The 27,249-nt window shown below is 56.3% G+C and overlaps 1 protein-coding gene across 6 annotated transcripts; it reads right to left on the bottom strand.

Annotated features, from left to right (window-relative positions):
* Positions 1 to 1,037: 1,037 nt before the first annotated feature.
* Positions 1,038 to 25,707, bottom strand: ZBED4 (zinc finger BED-type containing 4). 6 transcript variants are annotated; one of them, XM_032492525.1, is made up of 6 exons: positions 25,529 to 25,707; positions 24,716 to 24,841; positions 24,503 to 24,615; positions 23,907 to 24,003; positions 23,567 to 23,645; positions 1,038 to 6,023 (listed from the first exon to the last, which is right to left on the bottom strand). In XM_032492525.1, exon 6 carries the CDS (start codon positions 5,703 to 5,705, stop codon positions 2,277 to 2,279), a length of 3,429 nt encoding a protein of 1,142 aa, XP_032348416.1. In that variant the 5' UTR covers positions 5,706 to 6,023; positions 23,567 to 23,645; positions 23,907 to 24,003; positions 24,503 to 24,615; positions 24,716 to 24,841; positions 25,529 to 25,707; the 3' UTR covers positions 1,038 to 2,276. The 6 variants fall into 6 exon arrangements, with proteins under 6 accessions (XP_032348416.1, XP_032348417.1, XP_032348415.1 ...); XM_032492526.1 differs by lacking the exon at positions 24,716 to 24,841 and adding an exon at positions 16,263 to 16,364; XM_032492524.1 differs by lacking the exon at positions 24,716 to 24,841.
* Between the last annotated feature and the right edge of the window lie 1,542 nt (positions 25,708 to 27,249).

Below are 27,249 nucleotides of genomic sequence, written 5' to 3'. Positions count from 1 at the left end.
TGGAAAGGGCCCCACGGCGACCCGGGTGGCCCCTGGACCCGCAGTCTCCTTGTGGCTGCTCGGTCCTACAGACAGCGCACATGCCAGCAGCACGCTGTGCCTGGAAAAGTCGTTTAAATCTCGGTGCCCCAATCCTGAGGACGCGGCCTTCCTGAAGAGTCCTAAGCCCTAAGTGTGCCCCACTGCCTCCAGCAGACCCTCCTTCCCGGCCCCACAGCTGACCAGACCGGGGCTGCCAGGCCCCTCCAGGCCACATGAGGCCAGCTGGGGCGGTGAGTGGGGGCCGGGGAGCCCTCAGCTGGGGCCAGGGCACACAGGCCCAAGGTCCCGGCCCCCTGTGGGGACCCCTGCCACGGAGACCTGACTGAGGCGAACCCCTGGGGCATGAACAGAGACTCTGGCAGGAAAAAAGTGCCTACACTTGTCCTAGGTGCGGCCACCCCTGCTGTGACCTGGTGGCTGAGCACCCAGAGTCCTCCTCGTGTGCACCAGTGGCCGCACAGCTCCCGGGGTCCCGCCGTGGGTCAGCGGGCCCAGGAGCCTGCGGCGGGGTCAACCGAGTGCGGCTGTGGGCCTCGTGGGGCTGGAACTGTGTCAGCCCGCGGTGGGCCCAGGACCCTCTGCTCAGGACAGCGTCAGCCGCAGCCCCTCGGGCTGCGGACGTCTGTGAGGCCCGAGCCCTGCACTGAAGTCCTCAAGTGAAGCTCCGCTCTGAACACACATCGGCACATGGGACCCGAGGGTCAGAGAAGCACAGAGCAGCTCCCTCCGCTGTCCCCAACCGGTGCTCCGAGCGGCTGCCCCGGGGACACGGGAGGGGCGTTCCCCCAGCCCGCGTGTCACTGCACTTGCTGCAGACACAGCACCTAGAGGTTCCCATCACGTTCCCGCCACGGTGAGAAGCGCCGTGCGAGAACATCACCTCCTCCCCCGCGGCCGGGCGCAGCGACAACCCGAAGGTGGGCACGAGCGGCTTCACGCGCTGGGCCCCAAGAGCAGGGCTGTTTTATTATCCTGAAAATAAAAAGCCAGTGTCCTCCAGCAGTAGAAAATTGCAAATAAAAAGTTTAATTTCAGAAACTGAGTTCACCATTTATAAATACACTAAAACAGAGTCAATGCAAATTCAGGTTAATAATAGGTACAGTATTTTAACAAAATGACTCTTCCAAAAGGTCATAGGCAAATCAGTGATTTGGTTCACCCAGAATATTTAACTGGTTTGAAGTAAGAAAATGAACCCTTTTCTAAACGTTGAAGTAAAAACTCTGAAGACGCAGCACTGGTAAAAGAACCTGACAACCGACACTCCGTTCTGATGTCTGGGAGTCTAAATACCCCACCGATGGCTGGACCTTCCCTCGTATAAAAAGAAAATCTAAACCCCTAAGGCTAGTCTTACAGCGGTCCTATGACAGTCTTCCGCCCTGTTAATAAACCGTCTCTTCTAAAAACAGTTTTATACAGAATTTGATCAAATCGGGGTTCAGTGCACAAGTTTCAAGGCAGCTGCACGGTGCGGAGCTGCCGAGTCAGAGGCCTGGACACTTAACAGCAGGACGCTGGAAACGTGTCGCCACGTGCCCGGCTACACCACGGGCACCACCAGCGCTCACGCAGGCGGCCGGGCCGTGTCCGAGCTAGCGGACCTCGTGGCCCCTGAGAGGGAGCACGCCCTGCAATGAGCCCACTTGAGTGACGCGGCGGGAGGCGTCCGCACGCAGCCCCGGCTCCAGACCTGCGCCGACTGCAGCGAACCGCGCGCTCCCGGATGGTCCCCGGCCCCGGCCTGCTTCCAGCCTGCAGCCTGACGGCCTGTGGGGCGGCTTCGGCTCCGCTGTCTCTTGCAGGCTTTACCTGACAGCCGCAAAGCTGCTTTGTTGCAATTAAAGCAATTTAAAACTACAGTACAGTACCTGATTCGTGGTTTTTACACAATCGAGTAAAAAGTCTACAGAATAAAACTGCTTGTATCTTCTCGGCCATTCTAGTAAAACTGGTATCCCATCCCGACTTTTAAAAACACTTTACCGGTTTGAATGAAACCGAATCATCGCATTTCATAACTGACAAGACAGGCTGTATTTAATGGATGCCCTAGAACACACGCCGAGGTCCCTGGCCTGGAGGAGGAGAAGTAAGGCACGTGCAACGTCGGGGAGGGCTTGGGGGGCCTCAGTGTGGACCTGAGAGGGCCGGTCTGCTATCCTGCGCAGCCCTGACCGGAGGAGCCACCAGCCCCAGCAGACACCCTGCCGGCGGCCCCGCCGTGCGTTTCAATACTGAAAGTAAATTAAGGGGAGGTTCACCTTCAGAAAGATAAGCTTTTCAAAATGCTCCATCATGAGCCTGGACTGGCCACAGCTGCCGTTCTCGGTGGGCGTACTGAACAGCTTCTCCGAGGGGACGATGCTGGGGGGGCAGCCTAGGAACCGCACGGCCAAGGCGGAGAGGCTGGGCCAGGCCGCCTTCTTCAGGTTCCAGTAGGCGAGCGGGTCGCAGCCGTGCTCCAGCACCTCCTCCTCCAGGTACGCCAGCACCATGGCCTCGGGCACCCTGGTCGGCCCTCTGGGCTCGCTCCTTTTCACGGTGGCCATGAGAGACCACAGGCTCCCGTCTGCGGCCGAGTCCCCCCGTGGGGAGCCAGGGGCGCACCCGTTGGAGACAGGCGTGGGCTCTGAGGTAGAATTCAGCATTTCTAGTTCCCTGATCAAGTCCTGCTTGTACTGCTCAGCCTCCTCCTCAGAAAAGAGAGAGGCTTTGTAGCGCGGGTCCAAGAGCGTGGCGAGCACATAGCGGGGGTCGCGGAGGGTGGCGGACAGGCGGCCAGCCATGGCCTCCTGCAGGGACTTGAGCATGCTGTCGATGCCCATGGTCTCCTGGAACAGCATCTCCACCCTGCGGTTCAGGATGTGCACCATGGGGATGACCTGGCTGAGCGTAGACACCTGGGCGCTCATCTCCCGGCTGGCAGCGTCGAAGGGCTTCAGGGCGTGGCACACGGACTGCATGACCTCCCACTGGTCGCTGCTAAGGAGTTCCCGGAAGTTGCACTCCACCGACAGCTCGCTGACTGCCCTCCTCTGCTCGATGAGCCGCTCCAGCATGTGGAAGGACGTGCCCCACCTGGACGGCACGTCCTGCAGCAGGTGGTGGGGAGGCAGCTCGTACTCCTTCTGCAGCTCGGCCAGCTTGGCCCTGGCCCGGGGAGAGCGCCTGATGCGCTCGCAAATCTTGCGGGCGGTGCTCAGCAGGCTCTGTACCATCCTCTGGCTTTTGATGGCCTCGCTGACAACGAGGTCGACAGTGTGGCTGAAGCACTGCACGCTGGAGCGTGCGCCCTCGTTCAGCGTCTTCCCAATGCTGGGGTTGTCAGTGACGGTGATGCCTACCTGGAGGCCGGTGGACGTCACCCAGGCCTCCCACCAACGCTCCAGCTGCTTCTGGACGCTGCTGCCGCTGTAGTCACAGTCGACCTGCGACACATCCAGGAGCGCTGAGCAGTGGTGGTCCTCCCCGAGCGGCCGCGCCGCTGGCTCGAAGGTGACCCAGTGGGCGGTGAGGGTCAGGTACTCGCGGGTCTGGCTGCTCATCCAGATCCCGGACGTGAAGTGGACAACGCCGCTCTCCGCTGCCTGGAGGTGAGACATGACCGCGCGCTTCACACGGTCGTACATGCCGGGGATGGCGGTCCTGGAGAAGTAGGCGGGCGGGGGCAGCGAGTACTGCGGCGCCAGGTGTGCGAGCAGCCTGCTGAAGCCCACGCTGTCCACAAGCGAGTACGGCTGCAGGTCCAGGGCCATCATCTCCGCCACGAGACGCGTGATCTTCTTGGCGACCGGGTGAGAGTCACAGAACCTCTCTGAGGTGTCGTCCTCTGGGGGGGGCCCCGTGGCCCCAGAGCTGGGGGGCGCCCGGCCACCCGTGGTGGAGGGCGGGGCAGCGGGGGCGTCGGGCTTCAGGGCGCCGCTGTGGAACCTCTGCAGGTGCCGCAGGAGGCAGCTGGTGCCCAGGTTGGTGGGCTTCTTGCCTCTGCTGATGGTCCGGCCACAGTGCAAGCACACGACCTTGGTGGGGTCTGCGGGGCAAGTGGAAAAGTGATTCCACAGCTTGGAGGTCTTCTTGCTGCTGACGGGAAACACGGCTGGACCGCTCCTGGTGACCACCGCGGGCAGGTCAGTTACCTTGGCGGCGGTGGTTTCTGCAGAAGCCAGGGTGGCATACGGAGAATTTGCCAGGCCGGTGCCCAGAAGACCCCTCTGGCTCCCGACCACGTCCGGGTGGCGCCGGTAGAGGTGCCGCATCAGACAGCTGGTGCCCACGTCACCCTTCTTCCCGCGACTGATGACGCAGGCGCAGTGCCTGCACACGGCCTTGAGGCTGTCGGTGGGCGCCAGCGAGAAGTGGTGCCACACTTCCGACTTGAGCCTCCGCATGACCTTCCTGTTCTGCTGGAACATGGCCCCTGCCTCCGGCGCACGCGGGCTTGGCACAGGGCCGCGCTCCTTCTCGGGAGAGGGTGCCAGGGAGGCCTCACCTGCATCGTCAGAGGACAGTGCGGCTGCGTCCTCCAGCAGCGCGTCTCTGGCGCTCAGGTGCCTGGGCAGGTCCTCTGGCAGCCGATCGGGGGAGGAGGACGCGGAAGGGGACTCGGGAACCAGCTTCCCTGGGGACGAGGACACGGAGTCGGGCTCTCCGTCTGGCGGCGGCAGTGCAGGCAGGAGGGTGGGTGGCGCTGAGTAGGGGGGTGGCACGGCTGCGCCCCCGCCGTTCTCTCGCAGCACGATGGCGCGGTGCGCCCGCCACATGTGCCGGATCAGGCAGCTGGTGCCCAGGTCCTTCCCGTTCTTCCCGCGGCTGAACTCGTTCATGCAGTGAATGCACACGGCCTTGGAGCTGTCCAGCGGCGACAGGTAGAAGTGCTTCCAGACCGCAGACCTCCTCCGGGACCCCGACGTGCTCCTGGGGACAGGGAGGCTCCTCTCGGCCCCGCCGTCCGCCGCATCCTCGCTGTGGGGTGCAGGCAGGCGGGGCGGTGGCACCCCCAAGGCTTCTTCCCGGCCGTTCCTCTCAGACCCAGGCACGTCAGATGAGACCTCCTCAGAGGATACGGCGGACACAGATTCCTCTGTTGTGTGCTCGGGGGACGGGGTCTGAGAGGCCGCTTTCCGGGCTAGTTTGATGGGCGAGAGCAAGGGGCCCAGGTCTCCCGCAGTGGTGGCGGCGGGCGGGGGCCGCGGGGCGGGGCGGGGGCAGGGGGCCGGGGCGCCCCCGCCGCCGGGCTCGGGCCCCGGCTCGGCCAGCGCCGTGGGGTGCGCCCTCCTCACGTGTCTCATGAGGCAGCTGGTGCTCAGGTCCTTCTCATTCTTGCCCCGGCTGAACTCCTTCATGCAGTAGGTGCAGATGGCCTTGGTGCTGTCGCGGGGGGAGATGAAGAAGTGTTTCCAGGCTGGCGACTTCTTCCTGGAGCCGGCACCGCGGCCCGAGAGCAGGCTCTGTGCCACGGCCTCCATGGCCACGCTGTACAGGGTGCTGCTGTACTGCGAGAGCAGCGCCCCGTAGTCGTCCCCTCCGTCCGCCTGCTGCCCGTCCTCCAGGCCGTGACCAGGAAGCTGGCCATCGTCGTCCTCTTCTATTTTGAACTTTATTTTATTGGAAACGAACCCCCCGTCCCCTCCGGGCCTAGTCTCCTGGTTATTCTCCATGACTGACCATAACTACTCAGCCGGCTTCAGGTGGGCAGGAAGTCAATCCACGAGCTCATCTGTGCCCCGCGGGTGCCCAGCTTCAGTTCTGTCAGAGTGACCCTATCTTCCGGGGTGTTTGTGAGTATGGCTGATCCTAGATCTTGCTGAGAAGCAGAGTCCAGAGTCCATGTCATCTCAGGGCGCAGAGCACGGCTCCCCCGAAGTCCGACCAGGCCACACTGCACGGTGTGGAAGCACGCCTACGCAGCAGGGGCCTGCCGGCCGTGGGGACAGGAGTCTGGTCATCCTGGCAGCACAGGGACCCTTCTGCGTCACCTGTAAGAGACCGAATCACGTGAGGCACAATCTATGTCACACGTGTCCAGTCTGCACTGTGATGGGCACATCAGCCTCCACGTGCAGAGAGAGACATGACATGATGGTGAATTGAAATAGAAACCTTGCTCCTTGATTTTTTTACAATCCACTTACACCATGAAAATATCCTGAAAATGCAAAATAAGCAAAAACTAAAGATATGAATTTAAATTCAAACAACCTGTTGATAAGAGGGCCACACAGCATAAAAGGGTTGCTGGGGATAAGAACCTACGTACTCGCCCTTCACGGTTACCAGCACAGCGACCTGTGGAGGGGATGGGCTCACGGGGTCACCCTGGTGTCCACCTCATGTCCACTGGGGCAGCTCAGCCCGGGGAAGGCCAATGAAGGGCCCGGATAACCTGCCTGGATGCAGTGCCAGCCGGCCTGCGCCCGGACATGCAGGGAGAAGCTTGGCCGCCCCGCCCCAGCCGCGGGGACTCTGGCTGGTCCCTGACTGGGGCCACCTAGCTGCCCTCAGCAGGAGGCACCGCAGCCAGGACCCCGCGAATGAGCTGCCGGAGGAACTGCCGCCTTAGGTCCTCAGGTCTGGTTCAAGCCATAGCACCCCTGTGGGGCCACAGCAGCACCGCCTGCAGGCTGGGCCGCAGCAGGCAGGGTGGCCGGTGGGCCCCTGCGAGGGTGGGGTGGGGGGTGCACCCCACCCCCGCCCGCCACGCATCCCTGCCCTGCAACCGAGCGCAGCCTCATCCCCCTTCCTGCACCGCGTTCCCGGGACAGTGCGTGGGGCCCGTGGAGGGAGGGCTGAGCCTCCAGCGCCAAGTGAATCATCCGGGGGCGGCGGCCATCCACCCACCCATGCCAGTGACCCCCACGCAGGGCCGGGCCACAGCAGGGAGGTCACCCCAGGACTCGTTCCAAACCAGCGCGTTTCCAAAGTGAGGCAAAGGCGAGGACAAGAGCCTTCAAGGGACCCCACCCTCTCCCGTTGCTGCCGCTCCGCCACCTGAAGCAAGCGCAGGTGGTTTCGGGAAGAAAGCACCCCAAGTAACAAACTCCAGAGTTCTGCCAGATATTCAAGATCACAAACTAGCATATAAATAAGGCAGCACTACACATACAGGGAAACACCAGGCCCGAAAGCAGAAGCAGCAGGCGCCCAGCACGGAGGCTGCACTCCCGGAGCCGCCGCACGCAGGTGCAAGGTGGTCATGCGCAACAGTAGTTCCACAACGCCACCTGTAATTACATGCTTCGTACATGTAATTACACACAGCTCTCAAAAATAAAATACAGAAGACAAACAAACAAAAAAGCAGAAAGTAAGAGACTACAAAAATGAGCAGCAACCAAAGGTGCACAAACTGGGAATGCAGAGGTGAAGCCCCTCTTCTCTGTATCACACATGTCTGTGGAGGTAAACTCACAAGGACCCGCCAAAAGCTGCTAGAAGTAACGTGTGCATTTATAAAGTCAGGACATACAAGCCTCGTATACAAAAATAAGAGTATTCCTTTAGTCATACAATAACTGAAAATGCAACGTTTTAAATTCCACATTTAATAGCGCACAATAATATAAAATATTTAGAGATACTCTTTTAAAATACGGACATCACATGTGCACTGGAAACGATGAAGCGCGCTGAGAGCAATCGGAGACGCACACAGACGGAGCTCACAAACTAGGAAACCCCACGATGCCGTGATACCAGTACTGCCTGAACTGATCTCTCAAAACTCAACACAGCTTCAACCCAAATCCTAAGGCCCTCTTCTGCAGTAGCTGATGAGCAGAGGGTAAAACGTGCGTAAATACAAAGACCCGGGAACAAAGCTGCAACGACTTCTGCTCTGGCGCTGACGGGGGGATGCGGACCGGTCTGCCCCTCCCACAGGGGCTGCCCCAGACGGCTGGCAAACCAGATGAAACAGGTTTATCGCTCTGCTGCACTTCGCAGATACTGCATTTCTCACAAACTGGAGGCTTGTGGCTGGCTGCGCTGCCGTGAGCACCTTTTAGCAACAGCGGCTTTTTAATTAAGGTGAGCAAGCTGTTTTTTCAGACATGACGCTGTCGCACACGCAGACCACAGCACAGCGTAAACCTCACCTTTCTGCACGGGGAAACCAACGTGCGTGCCACTGGCTTCCCCGCGGCAGTCCAGATCTGCCTCGAACGCCACCTCCGAGGCTGGCCTATGCGTGCAAAGTGCTTCTCAGACAGGACGAGACGCGCGCGTGGACACTGACCAGGGCAGCTCCCCAGAGTCCAGCTGCCACCACGCGGATTCAGGCTGCGGCTGAACACGTTCTGTGTGGGTGTGCGGGACCCACCCTCAAAGCACCAACGGAGAGAAGTGCCTGCGAGAGAAGTGCCTCAGGACCGAGGACCGGCAGCAGCGTGAGCCCCCATGGAGTGCGGGGCCAGGCGGAGGCCTCGGGGCGCAGCCCCGGGCGCTTGGAGCGGAGGCTGCCAGGGAGCCGCCCTGACGGGGCCGTGGCCCGAGCCCCAAGCGGGGCCGCTGACGGACTCACTGCGCCCTGGGGCAGGTCTCAGCGCTCAGCGGGGCGCGCCACCCTGCACCCAACGGTGATGTTCAGAACACCCGACATCAAACCCAAACTACCAGACGTGCAGAAAAGCAGGAAAACGTTGCCCCCAACCAGGAGGGAACCACCAACAGAAACACGCAGCTCTGCACAGCCGACGACATCAGGAGACGAGGGCAGTAAAGGGAATTACGAATACACCACACAGTGCGGGGAGCAAATGAAACAATGACCACGACGAGGAGAAAACGCAGGGAAGACTGGATGGGGTTTCCAGCAAGGGAGATACAGTGTTTGAAGTGCAAAATACATCAAGGTGCAGTTAACAGCAGTTTAAATACAGCAAAAGACAATCAATAATTTTGGAGACAGAATAGAAGTAAAGCAAGATGGAAAAGAAAAAAAAGAAAAACGTGTAACTTGTAACATCAAATGATGCTACGAAGAGTAACGACAAGCCGCCAGAAGAGCGGTCCAGGTCGGACTCGGGGTCACCGCCCAGCACACACAAGGACACCGCCAGCTCAGCCACAGGGCTGCCGGCGGGACGGGGACGGGCCCGCGGCCACCGCACAGGTGCACGTCCCGGCTGCGCTGAGAAGCCGTGCACGCCCACCAGGACTGCTGTCACTGAAAGGGAGAGAGAACAAGTGCCGACCAGGACGCGGAGACGCTGGAGCCTCTGAGCACTGCTGAAGGGAGTTAGAAGCGGTGCGGCCGCGGTGGGGAAGTTAAGTGGTTTCTCACGTGGAATCGAACGTATGTATGTACATGCGTGACTGGGACACTGTGCTGGACACCAGACACTGGCACACTGTAACTGGGTCGACTGGTTTCTCAACAAGGTAAACAAAGAATCATCGTATGATGCAGCAAATTCACTCCTAGGTATGACTCCAAAAGAACTGAAAACACCAGCGCTCACAGCAGCAGCATCTGCAACAGTCAAAGGGCGGAAATGACCCACGTGTCCATCAACAGAGGAACGGGCGACGACAAGTGGTCTGTGCACACATAGAGGATCATCAGCCTTAAAGAGGGAGGAAATCCTGACACAGGCTTCACGGATGAACCCTGAAGACATTATGCTCCCTGAAAGAAGCCGCTCACACAAGGACAAATACTTGTGAGGTCCCTAGAACAGGCAAATTCATAGAGAACGAAAACAGATTAAGGGGTTACCAGGGGCTGGGGTAGGCAAGGAAGGGAGGTAACGCTTAACACGTGGGGGGTCCTTCTGGGGTAACGGAAAGGGTTTGGAAGCTGTGGTGACAGTTACACAATATTTGTGAATGCACTTACCGTCACCAGTGTGTACACTTAAAAATGATTAAAATGGCAAATTTTATGCCATGTGTATTTTGCCATAATAAAATAAAGTGAAAAAACACTTTCAGACAGCTGAGATGATTGAGCATCAGCACAGCTGAACCGTAAGAAACATTGCACTCATTTCTTCAGACAAAAGGACTGATTCTGAACAGAAATTCAGATTCACAATAAAGAACACGGGAATGTTAAATATGGAGCCAAACATACAAAAGATGCATTTTTCTCATTTTTACCAATCTCTTCAAAAGATAACTGACTACTTACAGTAAAAATTACTCATTGGGAAGTTTATAACACAGGCACCACATCTGGAAGTAAAGTGTACGACAAAGAAGCTCCAAAGTGCTTTTGAGAAGAAAAAAAGGAATCTCTTACAGCATAAATGACAGGGTGTAAATCCCTGGAGGAGGCTGTAAGTTAAAGATGCACTGAAGAGCGCAGGACCGCGAAGAAAATCCCAAATAAATAAAGCGAAGAGGTATACAGCTCAGAAGACAGAAGTGGAAATGAAAGAGACGAAGCATCCAAGCGTCGGAACAAGATGGTGAGAAGAAAGCAGCAAGACCAGGGAGGCCGCCACTGGGATCTTCGGGGCACGGCGCCGTCCCGTGCCGCCTCCTGGACGCAGACACACTGGGCGCCCCGGGTGCCCCGTGCCGGCCGTGTCCCTCCCCTGGCCACAGGGTGCCCACGCTTCTGCCCGAGTGTGCGTGGCCTCACTGCTGGGTCCGGGGGGCTCTGTGCCCTGTGGAAGGCAGCCCTGCACCCGGCACACGCCTCGCCCACGGCTCGACTTTTCATTCTCTTAGCAGTGTTTTCTGAAAGCAAGTGCTTTTCAATTTCAATGAAGTTGTCTGCCAGCTTGTACGCTGACAGGTAAGACCATCCTTCTCAGCAAGGGCTGCCTTTGTAACTTTGCTGACTGTGTGTGTGTGTGTGTGTAGCCTATGCTCATGTAAAGACAGCAGCTGTTTACGTACATAAACATGACATGAATGTGTGTACGTCTATGCTTAGCAAATTGTACACTTTAAGTAAGTGCAATTAATTGTACGTCATTTACACCCAATGTGAAAGTACAAAATGCACACGTGTGCTGGTCTCTGCCCACAGCACTGACACAGGGCTCCTAAAACCCTTGTAATCTCCTGAGTGACACAATGTCCTCTGTGAGGTGACCCCTGTGTGGCTCCGGCACCGTGGCTCACCACCAGAAAGACTGAACCATGATCCGAACCTGAACTTTCAGCTGCCCACCCCCGCATCCTCCAGGAAAGGCCAGAGACCGAGTGACTGAGGGATGGCATCCTCGTGGTGAATCCCAGGGCACAGGGCTTAGGGAACTTCTAGGTCAGGAGACACACAACCTTGAGTCGGGGGGGGTGGTCGCCCCAACTCCAGGGGGACAGGAGAGCTCCCAAGGGACAGGAGCTCCCACACTCAGGGCTCCCCCAAGCCCCCGCCCTGTGTGTCCTCTCCTGGCTGTTCAGCTGTGTCCTTTCTCATGTCCTTTGTAGGCAACAACAATACATGTAGGCACGTGGCCCCGGAGTTGTGGGAGCCCCGATGTGCAGCCGGTTGGTCACAAATACAGGTGACAACAGGGTTTGGTGTCTGCAGGGGGGCTGAACCTGACTCCACGGCTGAGTCGCACTGATGGAGGCCCAGCTGGTGCAGGGTGGGGGGGCACGTGCCCAGTGCCAAGGGGAAAGCAGCACCCCATGACGAGGGCGTCATGAAGGAGAAACAGGACGGGGTCTACCCAAAGGAAGCTGTTTTTTCAGAAATGCAGGGATTGTCACACTGCTTATAAAAGTACGACTAACTATGTGCTGCCTGCAAAAACCACTTTAAACACAAACACTCAGAGGTTCAAAGCGAAGGGATGGAGAGGTGTGGCGTGCTAACACTGACCAGAAGCAAGCTGGTGCGGCTGAATCAGTCAGATGAAGACTGAAGCCAACACACCACGGTGACAAGGGACACCCCACAGAGTGACAGAGGGGCCAATTCATCAGGTGTGCACCCACCTACTAGACCTTCCAAAGATATGAAGCAAAACCGACAGACCTACAGGGAGACTCGGCGGGTCCGCAATTGCAGGTGGAGCTCCACCCACCTGCCCCCGAGTTAATGGTGGACAGAAACTCAGTGAGCGTAAGAGATACACTCAGCACTATTACTAACCTTGACCTGACGTTCATGGAGCGGTCCAAACAACAGCAGAACACGTATTACTTAAAAGTGGACACAAAACATTCATCAAGATAGACTGTCCTCTAGAAAACAAACTTACGGTTGCCAAAGGGTAATGGGGGTGAGGCATAAATGGGCAGTTTGGGACTAGCAGAGACACACTACCGCACGTGCAACAGATGAACAACAGGTCCGACCACACAGCACAGGGAACTATATCCAGTGTCCGGCAGGAAACCGCAACGGAAAGGAGCATGAAAGAAAGTGTGTACACACATGCGCTGAATCACTGTGCAGCACACCGGACCCTAGCACAACGTCGTGCATCAACTGCACTTCAATTAAGAGAAAAGACGTTCTCTGGACAATAAAGTAAACCTCAATGCATTTAAAAGAGCTAAAACCAAATGAAGAATGGTCTCTGACAACAAGGGACTGGATGAGACATCAACAAGAGAATGATGCCTGGAAAAACCCAAAATACCTTCAGATTAATAACACTTGTGCATTAAGCCAAGGGGTAAAGTGACAACTAACAAGGGGAAAAGCAAAGCAAGTTTAATCCCGAAGTAAACGAGGGGAAGAAAAAAGTAGAGAAAAGGCCTGAAACCAAAGAAAGTGACAGGAAGAAAAGGGGAGGGGGCCCGTGAAACCAAACACCGGTTCTTTGCAAAGATCAGTAAAACTGACAAACATCTGCAGAGAGAAGACAAACATTCCACACCAGGAATCAAAGAGGGGGTCATCACTACAGACCTTACAGCGCAAAAAGGTAACAAGGAAGCGCATGAGCAACTTTAACAGCAGATCCAGCAGCTCCGCGGAGAAGGATAAATTCCTGGGGAGACACAAATTACAGAAACTCACTGAAGAAGTGACAACCTAAACAGCCCGACATCTACTGTAAAAACTGAACTTGTAGTTGGAACCTTCCTGTAAAAACTTCCAGGCTTTGCTGGTGAATTCCACCAAACATTAAAGAAATAGAAGTACTGGTGAAGCAGAAGCTCTTCCAGAAAATAAACGAAGAACGACGTCCCCACTCTTGTTATTCGCGAAGAGCGTTATCCTGACACCCAAATCGGCAGACGCAGTATAAGGAAAGAAGCAGACTCGTACCCCTACGATCACAGGAAAACCTTAACAAAACGTAGCAGGTTCCTAAAAACCTAACAAATCACACTCAGCACTGTATTAAAGACAACACGCCATGAGTAAGTGGGGTTGACCACAAGGATAAATGTTTGGTTTAATATTAAAAAATCAAACAATACGATTCACTCTATTAACAGAAAAGTAGGAAAACCATGTGGTCCTGTCATTAGATGCAGACAAACATTTGACAACACTTCTGTTCCCACTCATGACCAAAGCTCCCAGCAAAGCAGACCTGGAGATGATCACACTAAGTGAAGCCAGTCAGACAGAGGCAAATACCATATGATGTCACTTATATGTGCAATCTAAAAAAATGATACAGATTACCTTATTCACAAACCGGAATCGACTCACAGACAGAAAACAAACTTATGGTTACCAGAGGGGGGCGGGTGGGGGGGATAAGTCAGGAGCTTGGGTTAGCAGATTCAAACTACTACACATAAAACAGACACACAGCAAGTCCTGCTGGACAGCACGAGTTCAGTGTCCTGTGGTCATCTGTAACAGAAAGAAGCCCCAGTGTGTGTGAGGCTGAACCACCCTGCTGGACACCTGGAACTGACACAATGTTACAAACCAACTACACTGAAAAAAGGGAAAAGAACCCTACAGACCTCAAGCAAGATAAAAAGAAAAAACAAAAAAGCTGCCGAAAACAAGAGAGAAAGCAGACCAACAAAAATTACAAGGGGTGGAGGGACATATTTAAAACACCAGTGGGATGGAATCAGCAGACCAGACTGGGGAATCCTACAGGACAAACCGCCCAGTTTCTCTAACAAACGAATTACATCTGAATCCTGATTCAAATCAGCAAACTGCGTAACAGTTTTTTTGGACAGTGTGGGAAATTTCGATACTGAATTAATATTTGATAGTAAGTAATCATTCTTAGTTGATTAAAGTATAGAAGTATTTTGGGTGAAACTTAAAAGAACCCCATCTTTTCACGACACTTAACTGCAGTATCTCCAGATACACCTGGCGTTTGCGTTAAAATAACCGCGTGGGGGACACAGACGAAAGAAGAGCCACGAGGCGGCACCTGTGGGGGGCGTGCGCGGGCCCACCCTGCGCGTCTCCCTGACACGTTACAATACTTCCGTGAGAAGCACCTTCAGAATAAAACAACAGATCGCTGATTTTTCAAGAGAAGCAATGTAAACTGGGAGACAAAGAAGCACTATCTTCAAGATTACGGGGAAAAAGCCAAACCAGGATTCAGTACTCAGCAAAGATATTCCTGCAGGAATTTATACGAAATTGGACAAATCACACACGACGTGTGGCCAGGTGACCTGAACTGGAGGAAAGGCAAGCACGCTCGTCAGGTGGGGGCAGTCCCAAGGGGAAGCTCAGCGATGCACTAGGAACAACCAGAGCAACGGGCACAGGAGCCACCGGTGTGGTGACAGGTGGGGGCCCGGTGTGCCCACCGCTGCCAGAGGGCCTCTACTTCCACGTCGCGTCAATGGAATCAACCAAGAACCACAGATACACACACACCCCTACACGCGTATGTGGATAACAACCCTGAGTTCACGCTGATACCTCCAATTTCACTCCAACGTCACTGCATTATCCTAGCCTCCCTTTTCCCAAATCTGTAACTTCCTTCCCCAACAGTGAGATTTGGTTCCCACTGGCCTTCAAAGATTGACTCATGGCTCAGTCCTACAATATTCAGAAAGCAGACTCGGAGCACTAGCCCAGACCACCAAGGAGAACAAGAGATACAAGCTTATAAGCTTTTGTCTTTGGGTCTGAGGGTATATAAGCAAGAGTTTCTCGGGTCAGTTTTCCCTCTGAAGCGTAGCTGTTTTATTCATTTGAACTACAGCCAGGTTCATTGTTTTGGTTGGTAATACGGCACAGAACTAGATGAGCAAAACCAGTCTCATGGACAATACCAACAAGACAAAATGGACAAGGTGTTTCCTTGACTCCAAAATATACGCCAAAAATATAAGGACAAACCAAGAAGATATACAAGGCCCAGGTGGTATCAGAGCTGTACAGGCGGAGAAAGAGGGCAGCCCCGGGCACGTGAAACACTGATAGTCCCGAAGTGGCCGCCAGGTGCTCCCTGGGCGCTGCCGAAACCCGAGGCGCTCTCTGCCCAGCATCAAAGCAGACACGCCAGGGTTCCAAGGTGGCGGCCAGGGAGGCTGGAGCAGTGCCACCCAGCCCGAGTTTCCCTCCAGGGCAAAGACCCACATTAGAGAGAAACTGCTGGGAAGAGGACTCTGAACTAAGGAGCTCAGGGACAAAAGAAACAGGCGAGGAACGGCAGAGAGGGGAGGGGAGGCCCCAGAGAGCAAGCCGCTGCTCAGAGCCCCGGGAAAGCCCGCTCCCAGGCACGGCTGTCCTGAGTCGGGCCTGCACTGCGGGAACAGCCCCATCCCGGGGCTCCTGTTGAAAACAAACGGCTGCGCTTTGGCAACATCACAGCTGCCTCACCAGTGGGTCAGTAAGGGCCTGGCCAAAGGCTGAGAAGATCTGGGGAAAGCGCTGTCGATGGGGAGCTTGCAAAAGCTCTGACAGGTCCCCAGGGCGGCAGACAGACATGAGTGTGCGGGACGAGCCTGGGAGGGCCTGAGGGCCCCTCCCTCCGGCTGGCCTTGAAGACGCCCATCCAAGCAGAAGGTGAAGGCCTGGCCCCGCCCCCCGCTGCCCCTGCCCCCGGCCGAGAAGGCAGAGGCATCTGCTCACAGCATTGAAGGAAGTCGCTGACACTAAGGTAGCCAAGCAGAGCCCTAAGTGGCCAGACGCTATAAGGAAAAAGAGACTTTACAGAATTCATCCAGGAAAGCCACTAACGAAACAGGCAAAAACAAAACAAAACAAAAGCCTGACAATAACAACAAGAGAGAGAGGGAAATTCACCAAAAAACAGAAAGATGACAAGACAGGTGGCAAAGCAGGAAAGTAGAGCCCACCCGCAGGGGAGAAGCAAAGGCTGTCCCTGAGGGCACCCAGGGGCTGGACTTACTGGACAAGGGCTTCGCACCAGCTTCTGTGACTACGCGGGAAGAACGGAAGGAAACCGCGCAGGAAGAAGAAACTGCAGGTAAGCAGGACAGAGTCTCACCACCTAGGACACCACAGAGAGAAAAATCACGGAAGAGAACCGTCTATGGAATTAGACACTGCGAAGCTGAAATGCAAAACTGCAACGAAGAATTCCCCGGAGGGGCTGGGCAGCCGGCAGAAGGAAGGACCAGCAAACCCGAAAGCAGGTCAGCTAGACAGGAGACAGGAGGTCAGCAGGGGCAAGGACAAGGGAGACTGACGGCTCTCTGAGCTGCGCGGACTGACAGGCGTCCGCACCGCGCGCCAGCGGCGGCCGGCTCTCAGGCTCGCGGCTGCACACGGCGCCGCTGCGGTACAGACCACAGAACCAACGTTAACAACCATCGAAGAACTGAAACTGTACAGATACACCCTTTGGCCAGAATGGAGTTAAACTATGAAACATAAGAGAAATCAGTAAATATCTGAAAATAATAACGTTTCTAAATAACTACGGGCCAAACAGGAAGCACAAGGGAAGTCAGAAACTATCTGCATCGGGATGAAGACAGAGACACAACACACCGCGGCACACGAGCCACACAGCTCACACGGAACCGAGGGAGGGGTCTGCGGCTTTAAGCACCTGCACTAGGGGAGAGAGGTCTCACAGCCACCCAGGCATTCACCTTCAGGCGAAAAACAAAGACAGAAGCAAAACCTAGGGAAAGAACGCCAAGCCAAGGCAGAGAAAAGCAAGCGGCAAAAATCAGTGTCTATTAACACACAGAAAACACAGAAGCGAGGCACAACTTTACTAAAACTCAAAGTCGGTTCTTTGAAAACAGGGACAAAACGGACCGCTCCTTAGCTGGGTCAGCAGGGGAAAAAGACATGGACTGCAAGACGCGGGAGCACTGTCGCCGACACCTCGGGGACGAAATGCAGCTGAGAGCACCATGAACGGTTTTCACCAGCAAAGTCAGCAGCATAGGTGACACGGAAGAATTCCCAGAAAGTAACAAAAATCACCAAAGTGATTCAAGAAGTAATAAAAATCAGAATAAACCTGCAGCAAGTAAAGACTTTGAACTAGTAACTTAAAACCTTCTCATGAAGAAAAACACAGCCCCAGATGGCTTCACTGGTGAACTTTACCAAACATCCGCTGAAGAGATGATACCAGTTCTCCGCAGACTCTTTGAAAGAGGACAGGAGTGTTTTCCAGTTTATTCTAAGAGGCCAGTGTCACCCTGGTGCCAAAGCCAGGGACAGAACAAGAAAACTACAAACCAACATTCTTAGACACGTAGTGAAAAACGTAAAAATGGAAGCTGCCACGTCTTCAATAGCGGATAAAGAACACAGCAGAGGGGGCGTGACGGAATTGGGAGAAGTCCGCCTCAGTCTTCTCTCCTCCTTGAATGTCAGAGATGCTAGTCTCAGATAAGAGAACGTGGCAGACAGAACAACGGGTCCTGTATTTGCAGGGTGATAATAAAGAAGCCCACGCGCCAACCCTCCGACGTGTGACTGTGTGGGCGACGCAGCAAAGGACAGCCGTCAGCAAGGATGAGAGGGAACTGAGGTTGCTGGCCCAGGGGAAGGGCAAATGGGCCCGCCGTTATCACGGGCACCTTTAAAAGTGGGTGGAAGAGGCAGAAGGACAGAGGCGCTGACTGGGGGGCTCCCACTGCCCCAAAGTGAGGCGATCTGAACTAAGTAAGGGTCGTGATGGTGATACGTTAAAACTCATCCAGTACGTTACCTCTGTGAGTCCCTGACACCAAAATAAAACCCTCAACTGGTCAGCTTTGGAGGATGACAGGAAAATGGTTGGCTATTTTGGAAACTGGTAAATAAGGAGTCAGAACCGAGCACGTGTCTTCAGCTTCCCCCGCACGCGGCGGTGCCGGGTAGCCGGGAGCGGGTGAGGACAGGGCCCCCGGGCTCACAGCGGTGACTGACAGGGACGCCCGTGTCCCACCGCACTCTCCGAGCCGACACTGAGCCCACGCGCCCGCAGCCACCAGCGTCAGCGGGACCTGTACCAGGCGCCTGGGTCGGGGGACACAGCCCCCCTGGGAAGGAGTCTTACCAGAGGCCAAACCCAGGCCGGATCAGGCCTTGGATCCAACCACCGACTGACAGGAAACCAAGACAGCGAGACCCGTCAAACCACCTGGGCAGGCCCCGATCCGCAGACTCCAGACCGAGCCCGGGGCCACCGGCCAGCGGCGCGGCTTCCTCTGCACGGAGGTGGGTGACGCCCGCAGGGAAGGCTGAGGCGTCACACAAGACACAGGCAGAACGCAAGTATCAGCCACAAACCGTGAAGGAAAGGAAGTATCTGCACTCTGCGTAAGAGGTGTGACTGGGACAGGACACGTGGGAGGGTGCTAGTGACAGCAAGCTTCACTTCTCGACCCAAGAACGGTCACGGACGTGTCCGCCTGTGACGACTCACCGAGTCATAAACGTCGGTATCTCTCTACTGCTTGACTGTTTTTGCACACACTACTTCAGAATCATAGGTAACAACCATGTTTCTACTTCAGGAAAAAATGCTGCCATTCGCACAAGCAGCCTGCTAGTAGGGAAAATAATTTTTCTACTATTTTAACACCAATTAAAAAATGAAAGCAAAAAGGTATTTCAGCTTTCGTCTTCAAACCAGCAAAGGATTACATTCCTGTGGCACTTCTGGTAACTATGTGTGTGTGAATGACCGTTTGGTTTTTGCCACCTACCCCAACACTCCAGAGATGACCCTCTGGCCTTGAAAGATGAGGGTTATGTACTGACCGAGCACCCAGAAGTAGTTACTCCACGGTTCTGATTCTCCAGCAAATAAAAATCAGTCTAAAGGTAAAATCAATCAGTGTGGATATAAAATAGGGCAATCAGTGACCGTAAGTGGACCAGAACCCCTCGAGAACAAACCTGTTCAGTCTCCCTGTGTCCACGCTGCCCGTAGGCCCTGGTCCACCAGGGGCAGAAGGGTGCCCACCTCCCTCAGCCCCACCCATCTCTGGACAGCTAGAGGCCCATCTGAAAACCAGCATCACAGCCGCTAAGAAAACACAGCTACCCTCAGAGTGCGCCCAGCCGCCCTGAACTAGGACTTGAGACTGAAGGGGGAGGAGGAGGAGAGGCAGGAAGGAGAGATCCAAAGCTAAAGCTTCTGGAACTCAGTTTACGTTTTTTAGTTTCAAAGACAAAAACATCTAAGCGTGAAGACAGCTAGTCAGAGGACCCTTTCTGCGGGCTAGAAAAAACAAAGTTCACGGAATACTCTCAGTTTTAGATATATGTTCTAACTTGTTATTTTTTATGTAAAGAATTAAAGAAACACCTTCCAAACTACTGTGATGCGGAGTGAGAAGCAGAGCACGACATCCCGCCAGCCATGTGCCTGGCGCCCCCTGCAGCGTGGTCCCCCTCTGTGGACCCCAAGAGATGAGGGAGATCGGCCCTCGCTGAGCACCTCCACGCCGGGCACCAGACAGACGCACTTTTCACAGTCAGGTTGAAGCATGTCAAGAAGCTACGTACGTCAAGATAGCAGGTCTCGCTGGATCAGCCTGGCAGAAACCAAAGGCTGGGGAGCTGGGGAACACCTTCCAAAGTCACGTGCACCCAGGACCCAGCAACCCCACCGCCAGGAACAGACCCTGAGGGCGCGCCCACAGCTGGGCCGAACCCCGCCCCGACACCCGCCCAGGACTGCCACGTCCACAGGCTGCCGAAGGAAAGCGCCAGACGCACAGGCGCAGCAGGCCCAGCGCTGGCTACAGCCCGGGAGAGACGGGAGAGCACGAGGGGCTGCAGGCCTGCGTGGGCGCCGGGCTTCGCAGGAGAGCGGGACGGCGGCAGAGCGCCGGCTGTACCTTTTATATCATTCTGACTTTGAGGCACGTGACTCTTGTACATTAAAATTTAAAAAATTCCAAATCAGAAACAGATAAACCTAATTGTTTATCAAATGGGGAAGTAACTGCAGACAAAAGAAAGTTTGCCAAGGGGCTTTAAAGCACAGGACTTTATTCATCCTAACTATTCATCCTGAGCAGAATACTTACTGAAGGCAAACAGAACCCAACGACGAACAACCGCTTTAAGCCCCGCGAAGTGATCTCGCCAGCAGGAGTAACAGACACTGCAACCTTACCTACTTTACGTGTAGTTAGGCATGGAACCACCCAACGGCACGAAGAATCAAAATTTTCAGGTAAGAAAACGATACAAATTTTAAAAATCAAAGAAATTAAGTGAGACTGCAGATTTTTAAGTCTGTACTGCGAACACGGTGCGTGTCCCAGCTCCGTCCCGCGGACGAGCACAACTGCAGCCTCCACCAGCCTTCTGCGCTGAAAGGGGGCAGAGTGCCCTGGGATGCGCGGGCAAGGGACCAGGAAAGGCTGGGAAGGTGCCAGAAGGAGTGCCCCGGCCGGTGCTGCCATGGCTCCGCGTGCCCGCCGGTCGGGCGTGACCATCTGGACACCAAAAACAAACCAGAAGACTCGAGCAGCTTACAATGTAATGAATGAGTAAAATCTGCACTGACATTCAAAGAAGAAAAAGGAAAAATAAAACGCCTGCTCCAAGGAGGGGACATTACAGTTGCTCCCCGGACAAGCGGTGAGAAAGGGAGAGAACGCAGCGTGGGTCCTGCCCTCCCAGACTGTCACGGAAACGGGAGACGCGGGCAGAAAACGCTCTGGCGCTGGGAGGCGGCGCAGTTCAGGAGGACAGTGTGGCAGCGTGCCCACCCCGGGGCGGCTAGGACTGGGGCAACTGCCACTCGTTGCCCGACCCGAGCCCGTGGAGGGCCGGTGCCCCAACCTGCCGCCTTGTTCAAGGGCCAGCTATAAATGACAAAGCAGCGAACAATCCAGAACACGTTCGCAAGACAGCTGGCCCAGGCTCTCCCGGGCGGTGGGAGGGGAGGTCTTGCTCCAGAATAGCAGAGACTAAAGGGACAAGCAGTGCAGCTACCTCACCCAGGTTCTGGTCTGGAAAACAGCTGACGAACACACGGGACTCTGTGGCCCGAGAGCTACGAGGGATTGCCGTTCATCTCGCCCACGGCCGTCCTGCTGGTTACAGAGAACTCCCCTGCCTTCCCTCTGGAGAAAGGGACACTCGGGTGAAGCGCAGTGACATCTGTGACCCTCTCAGAAAACGATCAGAAGCACCAGCTGGCAGAGGGTGGCCGTCACCCAACGTCGTGACAAGCTCTCCACCTTGGGGCAGTGCGGAGAGGCCACGGACCACCCCTCCAACCCTCTGTAACGCAGCCTTCCAAGCCCCGAAGCGTCTCTGTCTTCACTCAGCGTCCACGTGCACCCCGGGGGCCGCGGCCGCACGCCTGGTTGCTCCACCCTGGACGGCAGTCTTCCGCCACATCAGCAGGTCTGGTCCACATCTGAGAGGCACTGCCATATTCCAGGGGTGGTAACGGCATCACTGGCCTCAAAGACAGAAGTTCCAGTGAGACCGACCGCATTCCCACACAGAAAGTGCCCCCTGGGCCGGGCTCGGTGGCGACGGACACCTGCAGAGCAGTAGCCCTCACAAACCCAGAACCAGAGCCACTTCCACGAGAGGGGGGCACAGTGATCAGGCCACCCTGGAAACAGCACATTCTCGAGCAGGCCAACAGACTCCGTCAAGGTCAGCTGGCCCCTGCTCTACCCCTGAAACGTCCTGGGTCACAGATCAGGGCTACTTGGGTTGTTCTGCTCAGTCTCTTTGAGGGTCCCCTTTACCAGGCAGCAGCACCCTGCCCCTACCTTCTCCCCCGATCCCTGACACGTCTGAAACTGCTACTGCAGCTGGAAGCTGCTAGGAGGGTCTTTAAACTGTCCTCTTCCTTCCAGAATATGGAATGCGGCCTGGGACGGAGTAAGTGGGGCCGTCTCCAACAGCACACAGCGCCTGGCACTGCTCTGCCTCTGAGGTGCGGTTCAGCTGGCGGTGGCTGTGGATAAAAGCTCAGCCCCTCAGGTGACATCCGTGGAGCAGTGAAGCAGGACCGGCAGGTGGAGCGCAGGGCCCCTGGCCAAGGGGCTGGGCCCTCCCCCAACTCATCAAGGAGCCAGCACACAGAGCATGCCCCGTGGGCCAGCGGGGGACGCCCCAGCCCGGCCTACCTGGAATCAGCGGTTTCTACCGGACACAGACTATGCTGGGAGGGAGCTGGGCACAGCTGCTCAAAGACCTTAACCTGAAGGAGGGCAGAAACCAAGCAGAGTGCACGCCTCACCGAGGGCTGGGGAGGGGGATTCACGGGACACAGGCTCCAGCAGGGCCCAGCCTCTCCACCGCGCTGAGCTTCCCGCTCAGGGCCTTCACTCCGTCGCCCCAGACCCTAAATGGCTGGGCTCTAATGTCCGCTGCCTTTAATGTCCTATTGGACCTCAATTCTCAAACCGTCCAGCCCCTCTGCCTGCCTGCCTGTGTTCTTCCTCAGGGTATGGTTATCCTGGCCATCACTACAGAAGTCCTCCCCGCGGCAGGGAGAAGGGCGCCAAGTGCAGAGCGGGAGGAGGGAGGACTGAGGGCCTCACTCAGTCAGGCACCTCCGCCTCTCCTGGTCCCTCTGCCTCAGAGTCAGGGGCACGAGAACAAAGGACTTTTATTCCTAACAGTGCCTTCCAGGATTTCAGCTACTAAGAGCACATCAAATAATGAGCGAGGAAGGGATCTAAAATACTCCAGAACGAAGAGAAAGCCAGGCAGTGACCAGGAGGGTAAGGGAGAGGGCAGCAAAGACGAGGATGCAGGGGGCCGGGCCGCGGGAAGGAAGCTGACGGTGGGGTTGTGTGCCGCAACCCATGCTCGGAAGGGGGGCCAGAGCCCAGTCCGCAGGGCGCTGAGGGGCAAACTGGGACTTTTTCATGTAGCTCAATTCAGTGCAACACAAAACGTAACTGCGACCAATGGTTCCTATAACTTACGTCAGGTCCTGAGATTTAAATAGTGCCTTAAATATCAAATAGTAATTACAAGAACGACAGTAACTGACTCTCAGTGGTGTGTTTCGTGCAGAGAAGCTCAGAAGGAATGCTGGTGGGGGCGAGTCAGACGGGCCTCTGACCAACCATCCAAGGCTCCTCACTCCGCCAGCACTGTGCCCAGCAGTCACCCACCTGCCTCCTTCCCCTCACAAGGCAGGCCTCACACTGGAGGGAAGAGCAGACCAGAGCTCAGATAACAAAGGAGCTGCAAACAGGAAAAGAAAAAGCTCAAACACAAAGTGAGGATAAGGACGGCACTGACCACGATCACTGCTTGTCACGCTCGGGCAGCTGCATCTCCCAGTCCTGGTCACTCTCCAAGTTCTACGCCGGATGGGGATCTGAAACACGGACACACACTTCCTTCACTATGTACATACTGCATCAGGGCCTTTGCACACACAGAATTCAATCAATGACTCTAATAATTTACTTAAAACCTTTCACAACGTGTCAGGAACATACTTCGCAGAGACTGAGTTACTCATGAGCCTTGTCATGTGTGGTGACATTAAAAACAGCAGAATTTTCATGTCCAAAAACATCAGGAATTAACAAGAACAGTACTGGGGGGACAACAGGGGGTGCCGTCAAGTAATCACCTGTGATGTGGCCTAAAAGTCTGAGCTTTCTTCCGATACAGGAGATTAACTTCTTGAAGATTCGCAGAGTCACTTTTAACTTGTGCTAGATCTTTTCCTGAGAAAATGTAAATCATGACAAGCACACATAATGTTTTAGGATTACAGGAAGTGTGCACCCCTGAATGGACAGCCCAGTGGGAACCCTCAGAGCACAGCCAAACTGTTGGAAGCAGTTTCCTCTTACAAGATAACTTTGTTTGAAAATTAGTTCATAATAGCTAAATTTGCCTTATTCAGAGCCCTTTTAAAAAACTTCAAACAAATCCTCCCTGGTCCCCTAAGTTTGTCACCATGGTATAGGGAAAGCATCAAAAATTAATATTTCTATATAAAGTTACAAGGATGCACCTGCTTTAGCAAACTGGCCTTGTTAAAGTCTGAAGTGGGTTTTTTAAAACTATGGACTTGATCTGATCAGAGTTAATTTCAAAACAAATAACTTTCCTTTTTTTCCTCTTTTTTTACAAACATGAGGATGCCAACAAGCTTCTTCTGATGTCTCAGCTAGGCAGGGACGTGTTTCCAGAGAGGTGCGTGTGTTTACTGAAACTCACCCAAAATACAAGCAGAGTGAGGGGGCAGGCAATTCTCTTAAGCAATGCGGGTGGTGTGGGTCACAGAAAAAGGACAAAAGAGGATACACAAACGATTCCATCTTTACTTGAGTCTAGAAAAACCACAAATGGAAAAAACATTTGAAATCATGCTTTGCAATTTGACTCGTATTTTTACTAATTAAATTTGACTGGTCATACTCAGAAACGTACACAATAACTAAAACGCCTCAGAAGCATATAGCAATAAGGAACTCATGTGCTTCTTAAGACATATGGCCCTTGGCTGTCTCTTCCTGGAAGTGCACTGAAGACGAAATATGCACCTAGAGAAAAATCCTAAAAACATCATCTGTAAGGGAATTCGCTGCGGTGGCGGGCGGGGTGGGGGCGCAAAGGACTTCAGGAAAGACACTCGATGAGCACCTGTCCGCCTGGCCTCGACCCCACCCCAGGACCTGTCTTCTCGGCGCCTCCAGCCGCCCGGCCCGTCCGCGCGCACCGGCTCCCGCGTGGTCAGCCCGCAGACTGCACGCGGGCGCGGGCACTCCTGCCTCGGCGCCCCTCCCCGAGCCTCGGCGGCCCGCGCAGCGTCCGGTCCCCGAGGCTGTGGCGGGGGCAGAGGTCCGCACCAACTTTGCACCACTTCAGGTGTTTCCTCCACCAAGCCCCGCGGCCCGGAAAACGCGCCCGGCTGCGCTCGCCCGGCGGGGCCCGCCGCGCGCCAGCTGTCAGCCGGGGCCGAGGCGGGGGTCGCGGGGCCGGCCCGCGCTCAGGCTCGGCGGCCGAGTCGGGCGGCCCGGGCGGGGTCCCGGCGACGGGAGGCCGCGCCCCCGGCCCCCAACCCCCGGCCGGCGCAGGCGATTTCGCGGCAGGCCCGCTCCCCGCCCTCTGCGACCCCCGCCCCCGCCCCCCGCCCCCGCGGCCCGGGCGCCCGCGACCCCGGACCCCGCGGCGCGCCAGGACGGCCGGGCCCCAGGCGCGCGCTCGCGGCTGAGGCAGAGCCGGCGCCGGCCGCGCACTCACCGCGGGCGCCGGGCGTGGGTGCTTCGGAGCGGCTGCGGACGACGGCGGCGCAGGCGGACGCACTCCCATTCATTAGCCGCGGCTTTGTCTGCCCCCGCGCCCCTCCCGCCGCCGCGGCCGCCGCCGCCGCCCGCCCGCGACGCCGCCGGACGCTGCACCCCTCCCAGGGCCCCGCGCGGCGTGGGGCGGGGCGGGGGCGGGGCCTGCTCGCGCATGCGCACTTCCCGGACGCCGGCCAGCCCCGGGGCCCGGCCAGACCGGCGGCTTGAGGGGGCGAGGCGCTGCTGACGGGGCGGACCCGGGCCGACCGCGCAGGCGCAGTCCCGCCCCGGGCCTTGCGGGCCGACTACGCAGGCGCACTCCTTGCCCTGGGGGTGCTGGTGCGGGCCGACCACGCAGGCGCACTCCCCGCGCGCCGGCCCCTCCCGCACTCTGGTCCAGCCGGAGAGCTCCGCCGCTGATTCCGCCCGCTGATTGTGACCCCAGCCCTGCAGGGCCGACCGCGCAGGCGCAGTCCCCGCCCCCTGGTCCGGCCGGCGCAGCGGCTAGGGGGTCCGGAGGCGCTGGCGGGGCTGGTGGCGGCGGAGTGCCCGGTAGTTCGGCTGCTGGCCGCGGGCCGGCCGCGCACATGCCGGGGCGCCAAGCGCTCGGCGCGACGGGCGCTCGGTTCTGCCGGCAGGTGGCCCGGCCGGCCGGGGAGCACCGGGAGCCGCGAGCCTGGCTTACCTGGAAACGGCGCTGAGTGTCCTTGACGCGGAAGGGCTCCGAAGGGCTCTGCGCAAGGTGCTGGGTGCACTTAAGCCCTTAAGTCTAAGGCGATAAGGTGCCGCCACGCGCGCCCTCGTTCGCTGTAGAACAGGGATTAAAGCTTAACCCCGTGGGGGCCGGGGGAAGAGAGACCCTTCCTCTGCAGAGGCCGGCGCCGGGGTGGCCTCGGGCTGGCGGGCGGTGGCTTCCGAGCAGCCACTCGGGTAGAGGCCCAGCGGCAGCAGGTGCGGACCCCACGGAAGTCGGGCCTCCTTCGGTATATGTAAGACATCCGGACGTTTGGTGTACAGTTTCCTAATAGAAATTTCTGTGCAGGCCAAAGAAATTCTGCAGACCGAAGGCCCCTCGTTTGTCACCTTGCTTTAGACTACAGCTTCTTTTGTATGAAAATCAGACGATATGTTCATTTCGTAAGTCTTAATGTAATGATTAGAGAGTCGTTCATTCATCAATTACTGGCCTAGTTCAGTAAGGTGAGCCGGGCATGCAGTCTTCTGCCCAGGGCCCTGCGCTCCCCAGCCCTGTGGCCTCTGCGACCCCCTGGCCACTGGCTGCACTCCAGCCTCAGGGGCCTGACTTCTGTGACTGAGCCAGGCGGGTGAGGACTCAGGACCCCCCCCCCCCCCATAATTTATTATCAATCTCTGTGGCAGTAGGGCCCGCCTCCTGGGGCCTGGCACTGAGCAGTGGTGGATGTTTGCTGTCAACTCAGGGGCAGCAAACCACGGCCACAGTCCAAATCCTACCTGCCACCTATTTCTGTTCAGCCCCCCAACTAAGAATGTTTTCTTGTTCTTTTTCAATGGCTGGGAAAAAGTAAAGATATTAGCTCATGACGTGAAACATATGTGAAATTCAAACGTCAGTGTCCTGAATGGAGTTCTGCTGGAACGTAGACCTGCCCATTCAGCATGCCCACAGCTGCTTTCACAGCACAGGCCCAGTGGAGGAGC

The sequence above is a fragment of the Camelus ferus genome, chromosome 12 (genome assembly GCF_009834535.1).
Source record: "Camelus ferus isolate YT-003-E chromosome 12, BCGSAC_Cfer_1.0, whole genome shotgun sequence".
NCBI classification, from domain to species: Eukaryota; Metazoa; Chordata; class Mammalia; order Artiodactyla; family Camelidae; genus Camelus; species Camelus ferus.
Note: the sequence above shows the minus strand (reverse complement) of the source record. Positions and strands in the feature narration are given on the sequence as shown.

What these genes read in the sequence shown, in the direction of transcription:
- ZBED4 (XM_032492525.1), bottom strand. Translation starts at nt 5,705, where the DNA reads ATGGAGAATAACCAGGAGACTAGGCCCGGAGGGGACGGGGGGTTCGTT.